At 47.3% G+C, this 19,884-nt stretch overlaps 3 protein-coding genes across 3 annotated transcripts in view; 2 read left to right on the forward strand and 1 right to left on the reverse strand.

The window, feature by feature from the left end:
- Nucleotides 1-6,413: 6,413 nt before the first annotated feature.
- Nucleotides 6,414-8,985, forward strand: Commd5 (COMM domain containing 5). The gene is made up of 2 exons (XM_034516067.2): nt 6,414-6,576; nt 6,931-8,985. The coding sequence occupies exon 2, from the start codon at nt 6,984-6,986 to the stop codon at nt 7,656-7,658; it is 675 nt and encodes a 224-aa protein (XP_034371958.1). The 5' UTR covers nt 6,414-6,576; nt 6,931-6,983; the 3' UTR covers nt 7,659-8,985.
- Nucleotides 8,986-10,398: 1,413 nt separating this feature from the next.
- Rpl8 (ribosomal protein L8) lies at nt 10,399-12,688 on the forward strand. Its single transcript, XM_034516065.2, has 6 exons — nt 10,399-10,548; nt 10,738-10,885; nt 10,976-11,117; nt 11,214-11,432; nt 12,232-12,347; nt 12,495-12,688. The coding sequence occupies exons 2-6, from the start codon at nt 10,748-10,750 to the stop codon at nt 12,651-12,653; spliced, it is 774 nt and encodes a 257-aa protein (XP_034371956.1). The 5' UTR covers nt 10,399-10,548; nt 10,738-10,747; the 3' UTR covers nt 12,654-12,688.
- Nucleotides 12,689-17,357: 4,669 nt separating this feature from the next.
- LOC117718479 (uncharacterized) overlaps nt 17,358-19,884 on the reverse strand; it is a 32,983-nt gene continuing 30,456 nt past the window's right edge. Inside the window, exon 5 of the mRNA XM_034516064.2 lies at nt 17,358-19,040. Within this exon, the coding sequence (XP_034371955.1) occupies nt 17,719-19,040 (1,322 nt within the window). The 3' untranslated portion in view covers nt 17,358-17,718. The remainder of the gene's footprint in view (nt 19,041-19,884) is intronic.

A 19,884-nucleotide genomic window follows, 5' to 3' on the forward strand; every position in this document is an offset into this window, starting at 1 on the left:
GGTGTAGCCTGTACTTTGAACTCAAGTGAATCTCTGTCCCACACATAAGAAATAGGTATCAGGCTGGGCGGTGGTGGCGCACGCCTTTAATCCCAGCACTTGGGAGGCAGAGGCAGGTGGATTTCTGAGTTCAAGGCCAGCCTGGTCTACAGAGTGAGTTCCAGGACAGCCAGGGCTATACAGAGAAACACTGTCTCGAAAAACCAAAAAAAAAAAAAAGAAAAAAGAAAAAAAAAACAAAAAAAAAAAAAAGAAAGAAAGAAAAAGAAATAGGTATCAGGAAAGCCTTTTGGGTCCTAGGAAACAGCTTAAGGGAAGCCACAGATCCAGACCCGGTGGTACAGACTTGCAAGCCCAGCACTCAGGCAGCTGCAGAGTGTCATCTAGACCATGTCTTTAAAAATAAGATTAAAAATTAAAAAAGAAAAACTTCTGGGCGTGGTGGTGCATGCCTTTAATCCCAGAATTTGGAAAGCAGAAGCAAAAAACAAAAGAAAAATTCTGGAGACATAGCTGGGTAGGATCTTACTCTTGAGAGCATCTTTTCTATTGTTTGAGTTCAGAGCAGGAGGCTTCTCCATAATAGTGCTAATCCCTTTAGCAATGACTGCATCTTCATCACGTGACTTGACTACACGCTTAAGCTTCCTAGTGCTTGTTTCCTCTCCACACTATACATTTTTTATTTATTTTTTATTTTTTATTATTATTATTATTTTGGTTTTTCGAGACAGGGTTTCTCTGTGTCCTGGCTGTCCTGAAACTCACTCTGTAGACCAGGCTGGCCTTGAACTCAGAAATCCGCCTGTCTCTGCCTCCCAAGTGCTGGGATTATTAAAGGCGTGCGCCACCACCGCCCGGCCAGCAGTCAATGCTCTTAACCACTGAGCCATCTCTCCAGCCTGTGACAGGTGCTCTTAACTCTTGAGCCATCTCTTCATCAGCCTCTCCACTACTTTTTTAAATTAGCCTCAAGTGAGTTCTTAGGATATTGGCAAAAGGCAGCCCAGATTCTTTGCCAAAATAACAAATGGCCATATCTAATAGAGACCTCGTTTCCCTCTGAAATTTTATGAGCTGGGCCTCCACTGTGTGCACTTGTCTTCAAGGACCCTACTAGGATGGAGCCTTGAGTTCTGTTCAGGGCAGTTGACGGCCTTTCTAGTCCAAACTTAACGTTTTATTTTTTTGGTTTGTTGAGACAGGCAGCCTTGGCTGTCCTAGAACTGCCTCTGTGGACCATGCTGGCCTTGAACTCAGAGATCTGCCTGCCCCTGTTTCCGAAGTGCTGGGATTAAAGGTGTGTACCAATACCTGCCCAGCTAGTCCAAACTTTCAAAATATTTCACACTCCTTCAAACTTTAACCCACCCTGTGCTAGCTCCTGGGGCATCTGCTATACTGTATACTGCAGCAAGCCTGACAGAACTCAGCCCATAAAGGCAAGTGATTGTGTGTTCGTGGTTGCTTGGTATCTTATGATTGAATAACTGATCTCTACCAGGGGTCACGAACACACTACACCTGTTTCTCAGATAGTGGATGATTCTCTGTTGCACTGGTATGACCTTGCTTCAGAATCTCAAGAGTCCTGTGCTAGCTTGGAGAGTCTCTCTCTCTCTCTCTCTCTCTCTCAAATTTATTTTGAGACATGGTCTCAATATGTATCCCTTGCTGTGTAGACCGGGTAGCCTTGGACTCCCAGCTTGTTCAATCCTCTGTCCCTTCCCCTGGAGTGCTTGCATTGCAGATGTGTGGCATCATGCCCAGCCTCTTCACTGGGCCTCTTTATACTCCCTTCCCCTGAAACAGATCCTCATGTCACCAAGAGAGCCCTAGCACGAAGCCACCGCTTTGTGTCAACAACTGTACCCTAACTTCCCACGGACTGGCCAGGCTGCAGGCAGTCCTTTCCAAATGGCTATCAGAGACCCAGGCTTTGTGGGTCACTTCTGGCTTTTGTTTTGGCAGATGCCACAGCAGGATTATGTCAGGATGTTATGTCTGAAGAAGGTTTCACAAATGCCTAGGAGGGAAAAGAGGGAGCTCACCGGGAATGGATTCATCAGACTATACTAGAGCTTGGTACAGATGGGAAAATCCTGAAAGGAGCTTCCCTGGAGGCTGTGCAGGAGTGTCCTTCCTACTGGGCCACCACCAGCACATGATGCTGTGCTATTCTGGGACTCACGCTTCCACATCTTTCAAAAGGTGCTTTCTGGTTGATGACGTAGCTTGGTTGAATGCATACCTAGAATTCACAAAACCTTGGTTTGTATCTCCTGACATTTCATAAGAAATGAGCTAGAGGTGGCGCACGCCTTTAATCCCAAGACTCGGGGCAGAGGCAGGCGGATCTCTGAGTTTGAGGCCAGCCTGGTCTACAGAGAGAATGCTAGGACTGTAACACACAGAAGCCCTGTCTTGGAAAACCAAACAAATAAAAAAGGTGAGGTGTGGTAGTGCCTACTTGTAATCCCTGCACTCTCAGAAATTGCAGACAGGAGGATCAGAAGTTCATGGTTCCTTAGCTCCCTGGCAAGCTCAAGGCCTGACTGTGGCATGGGAGTCCTTGTCTTTTAAAGGAAGGGCTTTGTGTCAGGCTTACCTCCCATGCTGTTACTTCATTCCCCTTTATTTCATTATTTTTGAGACAGGGTTTCTCCGTGTAGCCCTGGCTGTCCTGGAACTCACTCTGTAGACCAGGCTGGCCTTGAACTCAGAAATCCGCCTGCCTCTGCCTCCCAAGTGCTTCATTCCCCTTTATAATAAATAACTACTAAGGTTGTAGCATTTAAAAAATATTCTTCTTACTTTTAGAAATTCTTGCAGTATTACATTTGTTCCCTCTTCTCTTTCCTCTCTCTAACCCTCCCGTATAACCCCTCACCTCATACTCTTTAAAATTCATGGCCTTTTAAAAAATTATTGTTATATGCACACATGTATATACATATATAGTCCTAATTATGTAACTACAACCTGCTGGATCTCTGTAATGTTACTGATGGTCCTGGGTTCTATAAGAAATCAAGCTGAGAAAACCATGGGGAGCAAGCCAGCAAGCAGCACTCCTACATGGCCTCTGTATCAGCTCCTGCCTCCATGTTCAAGCCCTGACTTGCTTCACTGATGGACTACAGTGTGGGGAGTTTAAGTCAAATAAACCCTTTTTTTCCCCCCAACTTACTTTTTTCCTGGTGTTTCATCATAGCAATAGAAACTCAAACTAAAACAGTCTCCCAGCCTTAGGAGCAGGACTTGTATTGTAAATGTATCCATTGGGATTGGTCTTCTCAACTCTCCATTTTGATTGGTTGTGTTTTTCTGGCATGGTCTTCATTGTTGCAAAGAGACATTTTTTTTTTTTTTTTTTTGATGAAAGAAGAGGACTACACTTACTGGGCTAGACCCTGGAGAGGGATGTGTTGGTTAGAGCACCTGTCTCAAAAACAAAACCAAGAGCAAGATGATGACCAGGATGATGGCTCAGTGGGTAAAGGCCATTCAAGCCTGATGACCTGAGTTAAATTTCCAGAACCCATGTGGAAAGGAGAGACAAACTCCTGCAAACTGTCCTTAAGAAAGGGCACACATTCACCCTTCACACATACAAATACACCCATATAAACATACATAAAGAAATGTAATTAAAAACAACAGCAACAGCCAGATGGTGCCTTTCATCTCAGCACTTGCTGGGCAGAACCAGGAGGAGCTCTGAGTTTGAGGTCAGCCTGTTCTACAGAGTGAATTCCAGGATACCCAGGGCTACACAGAAAAACACTATCTCAAAAATCCAAAACCAAACAACCCTTAAACCAGAATCAAACACAAAACTAACAGCAACAAATCCAGCATGGTGATATGTATCTTTAATCCTAGCACATGGAAGGTAGAGGCAGAAGCAGAGGCAGGCAGGTTTCTAAGAGTTTGAGGACAGGCTGGTCTATGCACTAAGTTCCAGGATAGCTAGGGTCACTTAAGGCAGGGCTACCCTGTGTTGGGGTTCAAGAATTGCCACATAAACAATACGAACATCAATCTCAGTTAAGCTAGAATTTTTTTTTAACATATCCCAAGACTGATCAATCAGGACCACAAAAAGAACTGGGAGTCTAACTGTGGTATCAGTCTGTCCTCAGGACAGGCTTTTTATAGGAAAAACCAGGCTTAAAAGTTCAAAGGCTATCCCTTCCAGTCCACTGCCAATAAACAACAATTTAAGGGGGAGAAAAAGTGCAAAGGCAGTTAAGTGGTATAACATTTTTGGCTAACCAGACAGCTAACTTTTGAGCTTATTGGCCTTAGGGGAAGTAAGAGGGGGAGGTGCAATACATTGAGATAACAGGGTATAGTTGAATCATGACTTTTTGGCTTATTGGTAGCATTCTCCAGTGTCAGCTATGGATAATTTCTTCTGGGAAGTGGAGTCTGAGAACCTGAACTTAATTTCACCTTATGAGCAAAATGGAGACTGTATCCAAAATGGCTACAGTTATGTTAAATAGAGCAGGCTCAACACCCTGCCTTAAAATACTACCATTCATTGTAATATAGCACCTGAGGGTGACCTCTATCTCCACATACACACATATACACATGCATTTACACACACTTGTGCACCTGCACACACATGAACCCCCACAGAGAGAAATGCATATCCCCTCCCCTCAAAAAAAGATCCCCAAACAAGGCTTTTATGAACATTTATTAGTTATAGGTTGAATTTTGTTCTTCAAAAGATATCCTGAAGTCCTAAGATCTCCAGAACCTGAGAGCAAATGGAACACTATTTGGGAGAAAATGGTCTTGGTAAATGAAGTTATTAGAAAGCTTACAAGAAAGTGAAAATTTCACATAAAGACAGAGGCAGAGGGCCAGGCAGTGGTGGCATGGCACATGCCTTTAATTCCAGCATTCAGGAGCAGAGGCAGTCTGATCTCTGAGGCTGGCCTGGTCTAGGGCTACACAGAGAAACCTTATCTCCAAAAAGAAAAGAAAAGAAAAGAAAAAAAAACCCCAAACCAAAACCAACCAAAAAAACCCCAAATCACCCAAAACAAACAATGGAGACAGAGATTGGAGTGATAAATCTAAGCTAAGGAATGTCAAAGATGTTTGGCTGCAAGCTAATGCTGTAAGAGGCTGAAGAACATGGTCCTATTAACACTTAAAGCTTCTGGGACCATTATAGTTCTGTTCTATCACTATATCACCTATGACCAGATTTATTTTGGCTGCTTAGGATATATATATGTACACACACATATATATGTGTGTGTGTATATATATTCACACATACACTTACACACACCGCTTTAATTTCTCATAGTGAATATGTAGGGGTGGGATTGCTGGCTCCTAGGGCACTTGTCCTTTTAAATTGAATTGTTTTCTGTGGTGTTGATGAATATAGGGCTTCAAGATTTCTAGGTAAACCTCTACTGAACTATACCGTTCAGTTCACTCTTGTATATTTAAATTTAAAAGAAGCAGCTGGACCTCTCTTTCAAGTAGCTGTTCAGCTTTACACTCCATAGATCCAAGTGTCAATTACTGCACAGCCTACACAGCACTCGATGTGATCAGTCTGGTTTTTTTGTTTTGTTTTGTTTTTTCGAGACAGGGTTTCTCTGTGTAGTCCTGGCTGTCCTGGAACTCACTCTGTAGACCAGACTGGCCTTGAACTCAGAAATCTGCCTGCCTCTGCCTCCCAAGTGCTGGGATTAAAGGCGTGCACCACAACACCCAACTTCCTCCAATCTTTTTTGATAAAGCAACACACTAAGTTATTCAGGTTGGTCTTGAACTCACCCTGGAGCCCAGATAGCCCTGCCTTGGGTTTGTGATCATCCTGTTCCAGGCTCTTGCGATCACTTGATCACTTACTTATATCACTACGTTTGGATCATTAGCCATTTATATACTTGATGAAATGTCTTTACAAATTTTTGCCTGCATAATTACTCCCCCACTCTATTAGCTTCATTGGGCTATCAATGCATATACCACACAAATTTACCATCTTCCCCTCCCCCCTCGAGAACTTTGGTTTGTTGTTATTGTTTTTTTGTTTGTTTTGTTTTGTTTTTGAGACCGAGTATGTAGGCCTGGCTGTCCTAGAACCCTCTGTGTAGACCTGACTGGCCTTGAACTCAGAAAGCTCCTCATGTTTCTGCATCCCAGAGCTGGAATTAAAGACGTGGCCGCCGCCTGGCCCATCTAAGTATTTTAAAATATGAATTTTGTTGGCATCAACTACAATAATTCTAGCGTGTGTCCCTCACAAGGGACTGCCTGGGCACAGGACAGCAGAAGTCATACATCCAACCCGGAAGCCAACTAAACCATTGCCTTCCGCTTCTGCTTCTGTAAAAGATGTCTGAAGGCAGGCGATCCGGCTGTTTCTGCGCTCGGCTTCGGGAACCACAGAGAGCCTCGGTCGCGCTTTCCTAGAGCGGCCCGGAAGTGTCTCGGGGCACTTCCTGAGACCGGGCCAACTTCCTGCTGCTGCCAGCCACAGCCAGCTACTGCGGATAGGTTCCTCCAGGTGCAGAGGGCGTGAAAGGCTTGGTTCGTATTTGTGAGATTAGGTTTTCCAGAGCTATGATGAGGATTCAGGGTTGAGGGGTCTCGGCTTCGGTGTCTACGTTCACTAATACTATTTACGTGGGACTTACGTGCGCGCTTCTGTTTCTTGGTTCTTTCCCCTGCCAACTGTTAAATCTCTGGGACGCCTCCCTTCTAGACTCAGGCGGGCTCCTCTGCCACACGGTCTCAGCGCCACCTCCCAAGCACATATCCTATTGGTTATCTTTAGTTGGTAGTAATGTGACCGGCTGATGGGAGCCCTCCACATCGACCCCTATTTTTTAGTACATGAAGCTGCTGACTAGGGAGTCACTTGTCTCTCCTTTACCTCTCTAGGCAGCTGTCGTTAGGACCTTCTCTTTGGACCGGTCAAGAAAGGGGAAGAAAGGATGTCTGCTTTGGGGGCTGCAGCTCCGTACTTGCACCATCCAGCTGACAGTTACAGTGGCCGGGTCAGTTTCCTGGGTTCCCAGCCCTCTCCAGAAGTGACGGCAGTGGCTCAGCTCTTGAAGGATTTAGACAGGAGCACCTTTAGAAAGTTGTTGAAACTCGTGGTCGGGGCCCTGCATGGGAAAGACTGCAGAGAAGCTGTGCAGCACCTTGGTGCCAGCGCCAACCTGTCGGAGGAGCGTCTGGCCGTCCTGCTGGCGGGCACACACACCCTGCTCCAGCAGGCTCTCCGGCTGCCCCCTGCCAGTCTGAAGCCAGATGCCTTCCAGGACGAGCTCCAGGAACTTGGCATCCCCCAAGATCTGATTGGAGATTTGGCCAGTTTGGCATTTGGGAGTCAACGCCCTCTTCTCGACTCTGTAGCCCAACAGCAGGCATCCTTGCTGCCTCACGTGTCTTATTTCCGGTGGCGGGTGGATGTGGCCATCTCAACCAGTGCTCAGTCTCGCTCCCTGCAACCGAGTGTTCTCATGCAGCTGAAGCTCACAGACGGATCTGCATACCGCTTCGAAGTACCCATAGCCAAATTCCAGGAGCTGCGGTACAGTGTAGCTTTGGTCCTTAAGGAGATGGCAGAGCTGGAAAAGAAGTGTGAACGAAAACTGCAGGACTGAACCCTGGTACTGTGGGTGCACAGCCCCACTGGTGATGGGGCCAACTCAACTAGGGCCTGCATGTAAGAACGTATTTAAGTGAAAAGACAGCTAGGACTTTCGGGTTTTGTTTTATGAGTAAACAGCTGGGCAGGGTGGAACATTTTATAATCTCAGCACTTGGAAGGCTGAGGCTGGAGAATGGGAAAAAAAAAGCCAGCCTGGGTTTTACATAGTGAGGCTCAGTTTCGAATTAAAGAGGTAAAGCAACTATTAAAAACATGTCATTCTACTAGGGGATTTAACCTACTTGCCCCATCCCCAACTGTTGGCTTGAGGCCATGTGAAGATCTAAGTCCAGACAAAGACCTCTTGCAACATACAACAAGATTTCTCAGCATGACCCGAACCCTGCTCATTTGCTTTCATAAGTCCTGTGCCTTGCTGTGGACATGTTTATTCTTTTGCCCTAAATTCCTGCTTTCAAGAAGCTGACATCCTAGTGGGAAGATAAGAGGGGAGACATTACAAATACTGAATATCCGTTAAGTAATGTTTAATATATATAACATTAAGTACATATTTTAAATATTAAAACATGAGAACAGGGCTGGAGGATTGATTCAGCTGTTAAGAGCACTTGCCTTTGCAGAGGACTTGGGTTCAATTCCCAGCATCCACATGGTGGCTCACAAACTTCTGTAACTCCAGTTGTGGTGGACCAGGGCATCCAACACCAGGACATCCAACACAGGCACAGATGTGGTACTCACACATATATGCAAGCAAACCAGTCAGACGCATAAAATAATAAGTCTAAGACAAACAATAAAACCATGAGTACAACTTGTGACAATTGAATAGAGCCAGGTCAGACGAGGATAAGTGTTTGGAAAGGGGACCATTGTGAGAAGGTTGGTTGATAACAAGGTGATCTTCTTTGAACTTAGGTGTCTCTGCAAACGGGTGGCATTGAGGGATCAACTGGAGCTTGACTGCTAGGACAGTAAAGCTATACAGTGTCAGTGTAGTAACAGTGGAAGGCATCCACTGTATTAGTCCAGTACTTACCTTCCTCTCCATGGGCAGACTGGAACCGCTGGGTATACATATCAAGAGTGTCTTTGGGAGCTAGAGGGTTGAGTCTGTGGTTAAGTGCCCTTGTTGCTTTTTCAGAAGACCTGGGTTTGATTCCCAGCACCCACATGGTGGTTCACAGCTGTTAGTAACTCCATTTTCAGGGGATCCAATCTCTTCTTTTGTCATTCCTGGGCACCAGGCACACGCTTGGTGCAGTCATACAGGCAGAATGTCCATACTCATAAAATAAATCTTTAAAAAAAAAATTGCCTGATGATGTTGGTGCACATCTTTGATGCCAGCACTCTGAAGAGACAGGTGGATCTCTGAGTCTGAGGTCCTCCTGATCTAGAGTGAGTTCCGGGACAGCTAGGACTACACAGAGAAACCCTGTCTATAAATAAGTATATAAGGTGTCTTTGTTCTCTGGAAGGACAGCCCAGCAGAAGATGCCTATACAGGAAGAGTGTGACAGACTGTACACTTGCACATACACTTAAGGAATCCTACAAAACTGTCCTATGGGCCAGTTGGGTGACACATACCCTAGTGGTAGCGGGGCCCTGAGTACAGCCAGAAAGCCAACTATGGTCCTGCAAGGTTCACAAGACAAAGCACTAATAGGTATCCTCCCACAGTCTTTCCTTTATAGGTATCATTCCTTCTGGTTCTCTTCTGGGTTGACCCTGCCCCTGGGTGGCTTGATCTACCACTCTGCAGGTTCTGGATCCCTGCCACCCACAGCTCCACTGCCCTTCTGAAATATGCCATGCACCAGCATCCTGTAGAACTAGAGCCATGACGACAACGGGGTGTCCCTTCCTCTTTTTCAGTGTGTCAGACCACCAACCCATGTCCCTTCCTCTTCAATATGCCAGTTTTAGCCTCTGCTGTCCAAAATCTAGTTCTGACAACAAGCCTCTCTTACCAACTGGGACCCTGACCCTCAGTTACCTCCCTCTCGGGTCTACACCTTTATGGTATCGACTACGTTTCACTCAAGTGAAGACCCTCTGGGGCTCTGTGCTACCAAAGACACACACAGGCCACTTTATTGCTCTGCATTGCTGCTTTCCTTCCCTTTGCTCTCCAGGGTCACTGCCCCCACCCTCCTCCCAATTGCTGAGGCCAAGGATTTTCGGCTTCTCTACCAGACATCTTGAGAACTCCACAGGTGACCTTCCTAAATCCCAATCATTATCTTCTTGTTCTTCTTCTCCTCCCCCACGCCCACCCTACCGAGACTTGTTTTTTGTTGTTGTTGTTGTTGTTTTTGGTTTTTTGTTTTGTTTTGGTAGCCCTGGCTTGTCTTGGAACATGTGTTCTAGCTCAGGTTGGCCTGGAACTCGGCCTGCCCCAGTCTCTCGAGTGCTAGGATTAAAGGCGTGTGCTGCCACTGCCTGGCCTGGAAATCCCAGTTTTCTAGTTGTGCAAAGCACTAGGTTTCCCGTGTCTGCACATCCAATCTCCTCCGGCTACCTCAGAGCACCGTCTGGAGTCCCTCAACTTATACAGAAGTTCTTCCCTGGGTCCAGGTCGGAAGCTCGGATTCTGTGTGGCCCTAGACAAATCTTTCCATCTCCTGAAGCCTCCTCCGCCGTACACCTGCCCTCAATTAGACTTCTGAGTCGATTTCTGCAGAGTCCGCCTCTCAAGGCGACTAGGGTACAAGCCTCTATTGAGCAAGGTGGTAAATACGCAGGACACCTGCCTATGACTACAAGCCCCGAAAGGCATTGCGTTGGGGGAAGGGGCGGGGTTATGGCTCCGCCCCGGAAGATAAGGCTGCTTTGCGCCGTCTATTTCCTCTTTCGGCCTTGCTTGCCGGCAGGTAGGTTGTGTTTTGTCCGCTGTGGGTTTGAAAATATCCACCGCCATCCGCCACCGTTAACTACTCGGTGGTCTGTCATGCGGCCAGGTCCACTCATCCAGGACCAGGAGGGAGGGATGGAGTTGCTTTCGGCCTTCGGGGCTGGCAGGGACCTGTTGGTTTTGGACTCTGAATGTGAGCCGTTTCCAGACTCGCCGCCATGGGCCGTGTGATCCGAGGGCAGAGGAAAGGCGCCGGTTCTGTGTTTCGTGCGCACGTGAAACACCGTAAGGGCGCCGCACGCCTGCGAGCTGTGGACTTCGCGGAGCGACACGGCTACATTAAAGGCATTGTAAAGGTATGAGGCGCCGGCGGGGGCAAGCAGGCGGGCAAGAGGCAGGGTGTCGTGAGCAAACCTTAGACTACAACATGCCACCCTGACCCGTAGGACATCATTCATGACCCTGGCCGCGGCGCTCCCCTCGCGAAAGTCGTCTTTCGAGATCCCTACCGATTCAAGAAGCGGACGGAGCTGTTCATCGCGGCAGAGGGAATCCACACAGGACAGTTTGTGTACTGCGGCAAGAAGGGTGAGCTTTAAGGCTGGGAAGGAAGGGTTGGGCCCCGGTGCGGTGTGGGTTGGCGTTGCTTTTAGCGTTATTAGTATTCGCCATTTCTCTCGACAGCCCAGCTGAATATCGGCAATGTTTTGCCCGTGGGCACTATGCCTGAGGGTACTATCGTGTGCTGTCTGGAGGAGAAGCCTGGGGACAGGGGCAAGCTGGCACGAGCCTCCGGGAACTACGCCACAGTCATCTCCCACAACCCAGAGACCAAGAAGACCCGAGTGAAGCTGCCTTCAGGGTCCAAGAAAGTCATTTCCTCTGCCAACAGAGCTGTTGTTGGTGAGTGCCAGAGGGCAGTGGAGCCCTGAAGACAGGGTGGTCAGCATGTGAACACAGAATACAATTCTGGGTTGAATTGTAGAGTACTACAAACCTACTTTGTGGGGTTTTTTACAGCGTGGGCTGTCGAGATAGTTGATCGGTTAAAAGCACTGGTTGCTCTTCTAGGGAGTACCCAGCTCACAGCTGTGACTCCTGTCCCGGGGATTTAATGTTCTTTTCTGGTCTCTGGGCACTGCATAAATGTGTATGGATACAGACATGAAGGTAAACATGCCTGTATACATAAAATTAGGGTTTTAAAAAGGTTAGAATGCTTGCAACTGTAGATTACACTGTAATCTAGTACACTTCAATCCTGCACTTACGTTTAGTTGGTTCATTTTAGAAAAGATAGGACCAGTGTTGACTTTTAAAAGATGTTCAAGTCAGTGAAAGGGGATGTGACTCGGTTAGTTACTTGGAAGCATCTTAGAATCTGCGAACCTCTTTCTTGCATAGGATAAGTTCAGAGGGCACATGGTCAAAGCATACAGTGTTTGTCGTGGGTTTGTCCATTTGTGTGGGAGGTGTCTTCAGAGGTTGAAGAACCTGTCCTGAGTCTCAGGCACTGAATATTGAGGTGCACCCGCTGGAAGCTTGGGCAGACTCAACAGTGTACTTTAATACAGGCATGGGCCTTGCCCGTCATGGACATGTCAGTTTGCAGAGTGTGTGGGGTTGTAGATTCCTGGCATAGACTGGTGTGACCACAGGGGCTTGTGATGGCATGTCTCAGAGGTGTTCTGTAATTTTTCAGGTGTCGTGGCTGGTGGGGGCAGAATTGACAAGCCTATCTTAAAGGCTGGCCGCGCCTACCACAAGTACAAGGCAAAGAGGAACTGCTGGCCACGTGTGCGGGGTGTGGCCATGAATGTAAGTGACCAAGAGCTGACTGAGTGGGCTTTTCTTGCTGTGCTGGGAGGGTCTGCAGCAGGGAGGTCCTGGGCGGTAGGAACTTCACTGTTCCCTACATAGGTGAGATTACCGTTTCTCTAACCTCACTTCATTCTCTTTCTATAGCCTGTGGAGCATCCCTTTGGAGGTGGTAACCACCAGCACATTGGCAAACCCTCCACTATCCGAAGAGACGCCCCTGCTGGGCGCAAAGTGGGTCTCATTGCTGCCCGCCGGACTGGTCGGCTACGTGGAACCAAAACTGTACAGGAGAAGGAGAACTAGAATTCAGGAGCTAATAAAGTATGTCCTTTGGCTAATATCCTGTGTGAGCCTCTTTTTTTGTGGGGGAATCCCTCCCACAGGGCCTTTTGGTACAGAGAAGTGAAAGGTGCTTGGACTGTAGAAGACTCAAGAACATAGCATGCTGGGCCTGCCATTTGGGTGGATGACTTTGGTTTGGCTGTCCTGGAACTCACTGAAGATGATCAGGCTGGGATTGCCATCATGCCCAATGGGGTAGTGCAGTTTTACGGTGCTGACATGTGCTGTGGACCACAGTTGCTGGGCTCAGTGACAGTACAGATTTTCTCCATGCCTTCTCAACATTCAGTAGAAGCTAAGCCTTAAGCACTTAACTGACTTGGAATTACAGGCTGTCTTGGACACTAGCGTGTGAGTGCAAAGATAGTGGTGGAGGTTTAGCTTGAGATTGCTGTCTGCTGGTCGTAGATTCCAGTGTGCAGTGGGTGCTGACACTTTGGATAAGCATAGGTGCTTATGCTTAAAAGTTGTAGCCCCCAGACTACCTGAAACCATGTTGCCTATCTATCTACATGGAATAGCTAGGAGCTGGCATGTTAGTTTCCTATTCGAGGAGCAGATCACTAAGAACAAGGTCTGTTGGCAGCACTGGGACAATGCAGAGGTCTGAGGCTTACTTCTTCAGGGACAGACTGACAGTGAAGGCAAGCAGGTTTCCATTTTAAAAGAAAAAATGAGCTTTAGACCTTGCCATATCCTGTGGCATCTTGTTCATTGATCACTGATGTAATACCATTCCGCAGGAACCGTTAATGTCTCAAGGCCCTTCCCTGGCAAGTGTACTTGAGTGGCAGATACTTGTATTCCTTGTGGGGTGGTTCTGGAGACACTAGCTCAGGACTATTGGGCTGTATTCCTCCAAAATGTTGCTAAGTGATACCTTCTGCCTGGTGTACACCCTGTCTCTGTCCTGGAGTGTAATCCTTTTTCTCTTGTTGGTATGAATTCCCCCTACCAGTGAGCTACTGGCTCTAATCAGGCCATTATTCCAGGTTCTTATTCAGAGGTCCTCATAGATGACAGGCGTTTATGGGAGGAGGGTATGGGGAAAGCACTAGGTGCGGCTGCTTGGGCTGAGCCACTGCTTTTTCTATTGGTCTTGGCCAAGAAATAGAGCACCTGGCAGTGGTGGCACACGCTTTTGATCCCAGCACTTGAGAGGCAGATTTCTGAGTCTGAGGCCAGCCTGGTCTACAGAGTGAGTTCCAGGACAGCTATGGCTATGCAGAAAAACCCAAAAATAGAGCATACGGGAGGACTTGCTCTACAAGGGCAAACAAGAAACTCCTTTTCAGCTGGGCAGTGGTGGTGGTGCATGCCTTTAATCCCAGCACTCAGAAGTCAGAGGCCAGCCTGGAGACAAACCCTGCTTAGAGGAGGGTTGTGGGGGTGGGCACTTTTCTAGATCAATGGCTGAGTGGGGACCAAAGCTCACTGCCAAATGGACTAATGCTTACGAGGCTTCTACTCCAGGGAAGGGCTTGTTTAGCAGTGTTTGTGGCTTAAAAATGAGCTACTATGAGTTACCAGTCCTGAGCACAGCCTTGATTTTTGAGGGCTCTGTTCTCAACAAAACTCCGTACTCCTAAAGCAGTCTCCATACTGCTATGAGCTTAAGACTTTCAGAAACCTCCCTTGACTCAACTTACTGTGTTCTTGATTGGCTGATCAGAGGTCAGGTGAAGCGAAGTCAGTCAGCTGAGGCATCAGCATTAGGGCTAAGTTTAAGGAAATTTAGATGGTGGACTGGAGCTAGTGAGGTGGCTCAGTGCTTTGCTCTTCCAGAGGTTCTGAGATCAATTTCTGGGGACCTAATGGTAGCTATAAAAGGATCTAATGCCCTCTTCTGGCATGGAGGTGTACATGCAGACAGCTCTCTAAGCTGTCCGAAGTGTCCTAAAAACGTGAAGAGGCCGCAGTTGGATGGAGCATCTGTCCTATGCCTTTTCAAAGTCTAAGAGAGCTGTAGGTCACAAAAGGTTTTGAGGAAAATAGCCATATAAAGGTATTTCTGGGTTCGGGTCTCATACCAACGAACTTGACATAAGCTCAAGGATGGCTTTGCCCCTGATTCTCCTGCCTCCACTTCTCAAGAACAGATGTTACAGGCATGCAGAAGTCATGGTTATGTAGTTCTGGGGATCAACCCCCTGCATCATGCACTCTACCAAAGAAATTATATTACCAGCCCTTAAAACATCTACCTTTGAGTTGACTTGTACATTTATTAGTGTATGTACATACTTGTTTGTGTGCAGGTGCGTACCAAGTGTGGAGGTCAGAGGACAGGATGGAGTTGTTCTGTCTACTGTGTGAGCTCTGGGGGTTGAACTCAGGTTGTCAGGCTTGGTGACAAGCACTTTTACCCACTGAGCCACCTTGTCAGCTCATGAGTCAAAATTTCACTAGAAGTTTAGGACATTCTATCTGATAAATAATAATGATATTATGGCACTATCCACCCTCCCACCCCCAAATTTGGTAAGAGGGACTCTAAATTGAAAGAATGCCTCTGTAAGACTGGCCTGTAGGCAAGTCCATTGGATATTTTCTTGATGAATAATATAGGAGGGCCCAGACCATTGTTGGCAGTACCACCTGAGCAGGTGGTCATGGGTTGTAAAAGAAAAGTTGAGCAAGCCAGTAGGCATTGTTTCTTCATGGCATGTGCTTGAGGCTGTGTTCCTGCAGTCAGGATGGTTGTGATGTGGAAATGTTAGCCATTTAACCCCCTCTTCTCAAGTTACTTCCGTTCATGGTGCTGTTACAGCACTGGCAACCCTAAAGGAGACTGATAATATCGTTGGCCATTTTGGGTGGAGGATGGCGGAAATTCTTTGGGCTAGAAAATCCATTGAGTATTCAGAGCTTACTGAGCTACTGTGGGACTTAGAAGATAAAGATGAGAGCAGCCTAGTAAAGACTACTGGGACCGTCCAATAGTTTTTCCTTTCTTTTTCTTTCTTTCTTTCTTTTTTTTTTTTTTTTTTTTTTTTTTTTTTTTTTGGCGGTTTCTGTTTGGCCCTGGCTTTTCTGGAGCTCACAATGTAGATCAGGCTAGCCTTGAACTTCGAGATCCACCTCCCTCTGGGTGCTGGGATTAAGGGCATGCACCAGGCCTGACACTTTTCTTTGTTGTTTTGAGACAGAATTCTACTATGTAACTCTGGCTGACCTGGAGCTCAATATGTGGACCAAACTGATCCTGAACTCAAGAGATCCACCTGCCTCTGTTTTCTAAGCACTGGGACTAAAGGTGTGCACCATGATGCCCGGTGATTATTTCTAATCAAGAATCTGTGGTTTTTGTTAGCTGAGGGTAAAAAATCAACTTTCCAAGAGACCAGAACCATTAAAGTAAGCCTTTGCTTTGCTAGAACAATCAATATGGGTCAGCTGGGGTTGAAGAATAAGCTGAGGTAAAATCTGGGAAGTGTTTCCTCAGGGTTAGCATGCAGAGCTGTGCTCCAGAGGCAGTCAAGGCTGTACCTTGTGCTGGCAACTGAACTCAGTAATGTGTAAGATTTTTCAAGGAGGTACAGGTCATGAAAGGGTCATGTGGGTTCAAGCTGAGGCTTAGCACTGTGAGATGACATTGATGAAGGTGCAGCCCTAAGGGATCACGGAGAGAAATGAGACTTGGTACTGAGACTCTGGGAAGAGAGTGCAGGAGAGACGTTACTGATGAAGGTGCAGCCCAGTTTGAGTGGAGGCCCCAGCATTTTAGAGATGCTGGTACCATAGGACCAGCAGTGGATCCTAACTTAACTTGTATAAGAAAGCAGACTGAGCAAGCAGCAAGGAGCAAGCCAGTAAACAGCTACTCCATGGCCTGTGGATGAGTGCCTGCCTGGACTTCCTTCAAGGATGGACCCTTTCTTCTTTAAAGGTGGTGTTTTTTTTTTTTTTTTTCCCCCCGAGACAGGGTTTCTCTGTATAGCCTTGGCTGACCTGGAACTCACTCTGTAGACCAGGCTGGCCTCGAACTCAGAAATCCACCTGCCTCTGCCTCCCAAGTGCTGGGATTAAAGGCGTGCACCACCATCGCCTGGCTAGGTGGTGGTGTTTTTATCAGGACAATAGAAACCCTAAAACAGGTACCAAACAGTTTTTTGTTGTTGTTGCTTTGTATACATAAGTTCAAATGTACCTATTTTTCCTTTTTTTAAAGTACAAAACATGTATGGGGTTGCAGAATGGCTCAGCAGTGAAGAACACTGACTGTTCTTCCAGAGGTCCTGAGTTCAATTCCCAGCAGCCACACGGTGGCTCACAACCATCTGTAATGAAGACAGTGACAGTGTACTCATATACATAAAATAAATAATTATTTAAAAAAATATAAACCTGTATTTCCAAACACTTAGAGCTGCCATTTCAGAATATTTGGTAAGAATATTAAAAAAAAAATTTTATTTGTGTGTGTGTGTGTGTGTGTGTGTGTGTGTGCATGTACATCAAATACATTTACGTGCTTGGAACTCCCATGGGAGCCGGAGGACAACTTGTGTGACTTAGTTCTCTCTGTCCACAATATGGGTTCTAGAAAGCAAACCCAAGTCATCTGGCTTTTCCACAGAGCCATCTCTCTGGCCCAAGATCTTTTTTTTTTTTTTAATATCACTTTATCAACATAGCACTTAAGTGTTTTAAAAGGATACCGAAAATGGTCCAACATTCTATATTTAAACACAGTATTAGAATGATCAGATACATTTAGGAACGTCCAGAAGCTATGTAAGAAAAGGAACTCCACTTGAAATGTGAATAGTTCCTATGCCAAATAGACAACGGTAGAATCATGGCTGTCTTTACCAGTATCTACAGTTGTAGGATTACTCTCCAATTAAACTTCAAGATGTTGAGGAAATAAAGTTAGCGTTTGCTGAATGTTTTTCCCCAGGAGGGATATGGGACTCTAACAGAGTCCCCAAGGGAAGGTTCTAGATTTAACAGAATTTCCTCCTGGAGGAAGGCTGTTCAGGTCTTGTGCATGTTCTAAGCGTGGGCTTCTGTCAGCCATGGGTCACAGTTTCTTGTGTACTTTCTGATGCTGGATCAGGTGCCCGTGCTGATTGAAGGCTCGTCCGCACTCGCCACACTCGTAGGGTTTCTCTCCCGTATGGATCCTCTGGTGCTGGATGAGCACCGAGTACTGGCTGAACGCCTTGCCACAGCTGTTGCACTCATAGGGTTTCTCGCCCGTGTGGGTCCTCAGGTGCACGATGAGAGTTGCTTTCAGGCTGAAAGCTTTGCCACACTCTGTGCACTGAAAGGGTTTCTCGCCTGTGTGGATTCTCTCATGCTGGATCAGGGACCTGCGCGCACTGAAAGCATGCCCACATTCGCCACACACGTAGGGTTTTTCTCCAGTGTGGACCCTCTGGTGCTGGATGAGGTGCGAGTGCTGGACAAAGGCCTTCCCGCACTCATAGCATGCGTAGGGCTTCTCCTGCGTGTGGATCCTCTCGTGATTCATGAGGGTGGATCGGTGGCTAAAGGTCTTGCCGCACTCGCTGCACTCGTACGGCTTTTCCCCGGTGTGGACGTTGTGGTGCTGGATGAGCACAGAGCGGTCACTGAAGGCCTTCCCGCACTCGCTGCACGTGTAGGGCTTCTCCCCAGTGTGGACCCGCTGGTGCTGCAGCAGCGTCCTCTTCACACTGAATGTCTTCCCACACTCGCTGCACCCGTGAGGCTTCTCCCCAGTGTGCACCCTCTGGTGGCTGCGCAGGACGGTGCTATGGTTGAAGGCTTTCCCGCACAAGGGACACACATAGGGTCTCTCCCCCGTGTGGATCCGCTGATGCTGGATGAGGTGGGAGAGCTGGGTGAACGCCTTCCCGCATTCCAGACACTCATGAGGCTTTTCTCCCGTGTGGATCTTGTGGTGCTGGGCTAGGTCAGAACTCACTCGAAAGGCTTTCCCACATTCGTTACACTCATAGGGCTTCTCGCCTGTGTGGATCCGCCTGTGCTTACTAAGGACAGAACTCTGGCTGAAGGCCTTCCCGCATACATGGCACACATAGGGCTTCTCACCAGTGTGTATTCGCTGATGCTGGAGGAGATGAGAGCTCCGACCAAAGCACTTTCCACACTCAATGCATATATAGGGTCTCTCTCCACTGGGAGCCATCGGGGGTCGAGCAACTGGTACACTAGGGTTCAAAACGTGGGCATTCTGGGGGCCAGCGGGCTTTGGACTCGGACAGAAGGTCGGCTCTGTTTTGTAAGGATCCTCGACCTTCTTTAACAGTGTTTCCGCCGGCGTCGCTGACGCTTCCTCTGAGATCAGCGGCTGCACACTCAAGTCTGTGTTTTGGTTCTCTTCTTTGGCTTTGCATCCTGAAGCACCAAATATAACACGAAAAGGTTAACACTGGCTGGGGTGGTGGGTGGCCTATGCTGACAATCTCAGAACTTGAGAGGCTAAGGCGAGAGGACTGTGAATTCAGTGCCAGGCTAGGCTACCTGCAAAAAACAATAATCCAACAGGGTGGTGGTGGTGGCGGGGCGCTGGCCTTTAATCCCAGCACTCGGGAGGCACAGGCAGGCAGATCTCTAAATTCGAGGCCAGCCTTGTCTACAGAGCAAGTTCCTGGACAGCCAAGGAAGGCTACACAGAGAAACTCTGAAACCCTGACTTGAAAAACAAACAAAACAAAACACACACACACACACACACACACACACAGAGGCATTTTTAAAAATGAGAAAAGAAAAAACCTAAACAACACAAATCAAAATAAAAACAACAGAAGGTTAATACTACACACAACGTCTGAGTGCAATCCTAATGCTAGCTTGGCTGTAGTCTCTGATGTAAGATCCAAAGGGAATATCTTTCAATAAGTCAAAACCAACAGTGGAAGGGGAAGGAATCATCCTGTCTGGCCGGTGCAGAATGCACACGATAGTGGGAGCACATCCTAGTGTCCCCTGTAGTAAGAACTGGTTTCCATCGGCTGTAGGCATCGGCACCTGCAGTAAAGCAGGACCTGGGGCTGGGAGGGGAAGCCTGAAGCTTCTGAGCAGGTCAGAGGATTCTATCCTGGGACCAATGGCTTCCTATATTGTGTTAGGCTGATGGTCACCTGTGTGGAAGACACTTCAATGTGGAGAATGCACTGTGTAGCCAGCGGTAGGATAGATGCTTAAAGAGACAGATCATGGGAACCTGGTGCCACAT

The sequence above is a fragment of the Arvicanthis niloticus genome, chromosome 13 (genome assembly GCF_011762505.2).
Source record: "Arvicanthis niloticus isolate mArvNil1 chromosome 13, mArvNil1.pat.X, whole genome shotgun sequence".
Lineage (NCBI taxonomy): Eukaryota > Metazoa > Chordata > Mammalia > Rodentia > Muridae > Arvicanthis > Arvicanthis niloticus.

Bases quoted from the DNA above. Each gene is read 5' to 3' on its own strand.
- Commd5 (XM_034516067.2), top strand. From the start codon at position 6,984: ATGTCTGCTTTGGGGGCTGCAGCTCCGTACTTGCACCATCCAGCTGAC.
- Rpl8 (XM_034516065.2), top strand. From the start codon at position 10,748: ATGGGCCGTGTGATCCGAGGGCAGAGGAAAGGCGCCGGTTCTGTGTTT. The intron at 11,118-11,213 runs GTGAGCTTTAAG...TTCTCTCGACAG, and splicing joins TGTGTACTGCGGCAAGAAGG to CCCAGCTGAATATCGGCAAT. The intron at 12,348-12,494 runs GTAAGTGACCAA...CTCTTTCTATAG, and splicing joins TGCGGGGTGTGGCCATGAAT to CCTGTGGAGCATCCCTTTGG.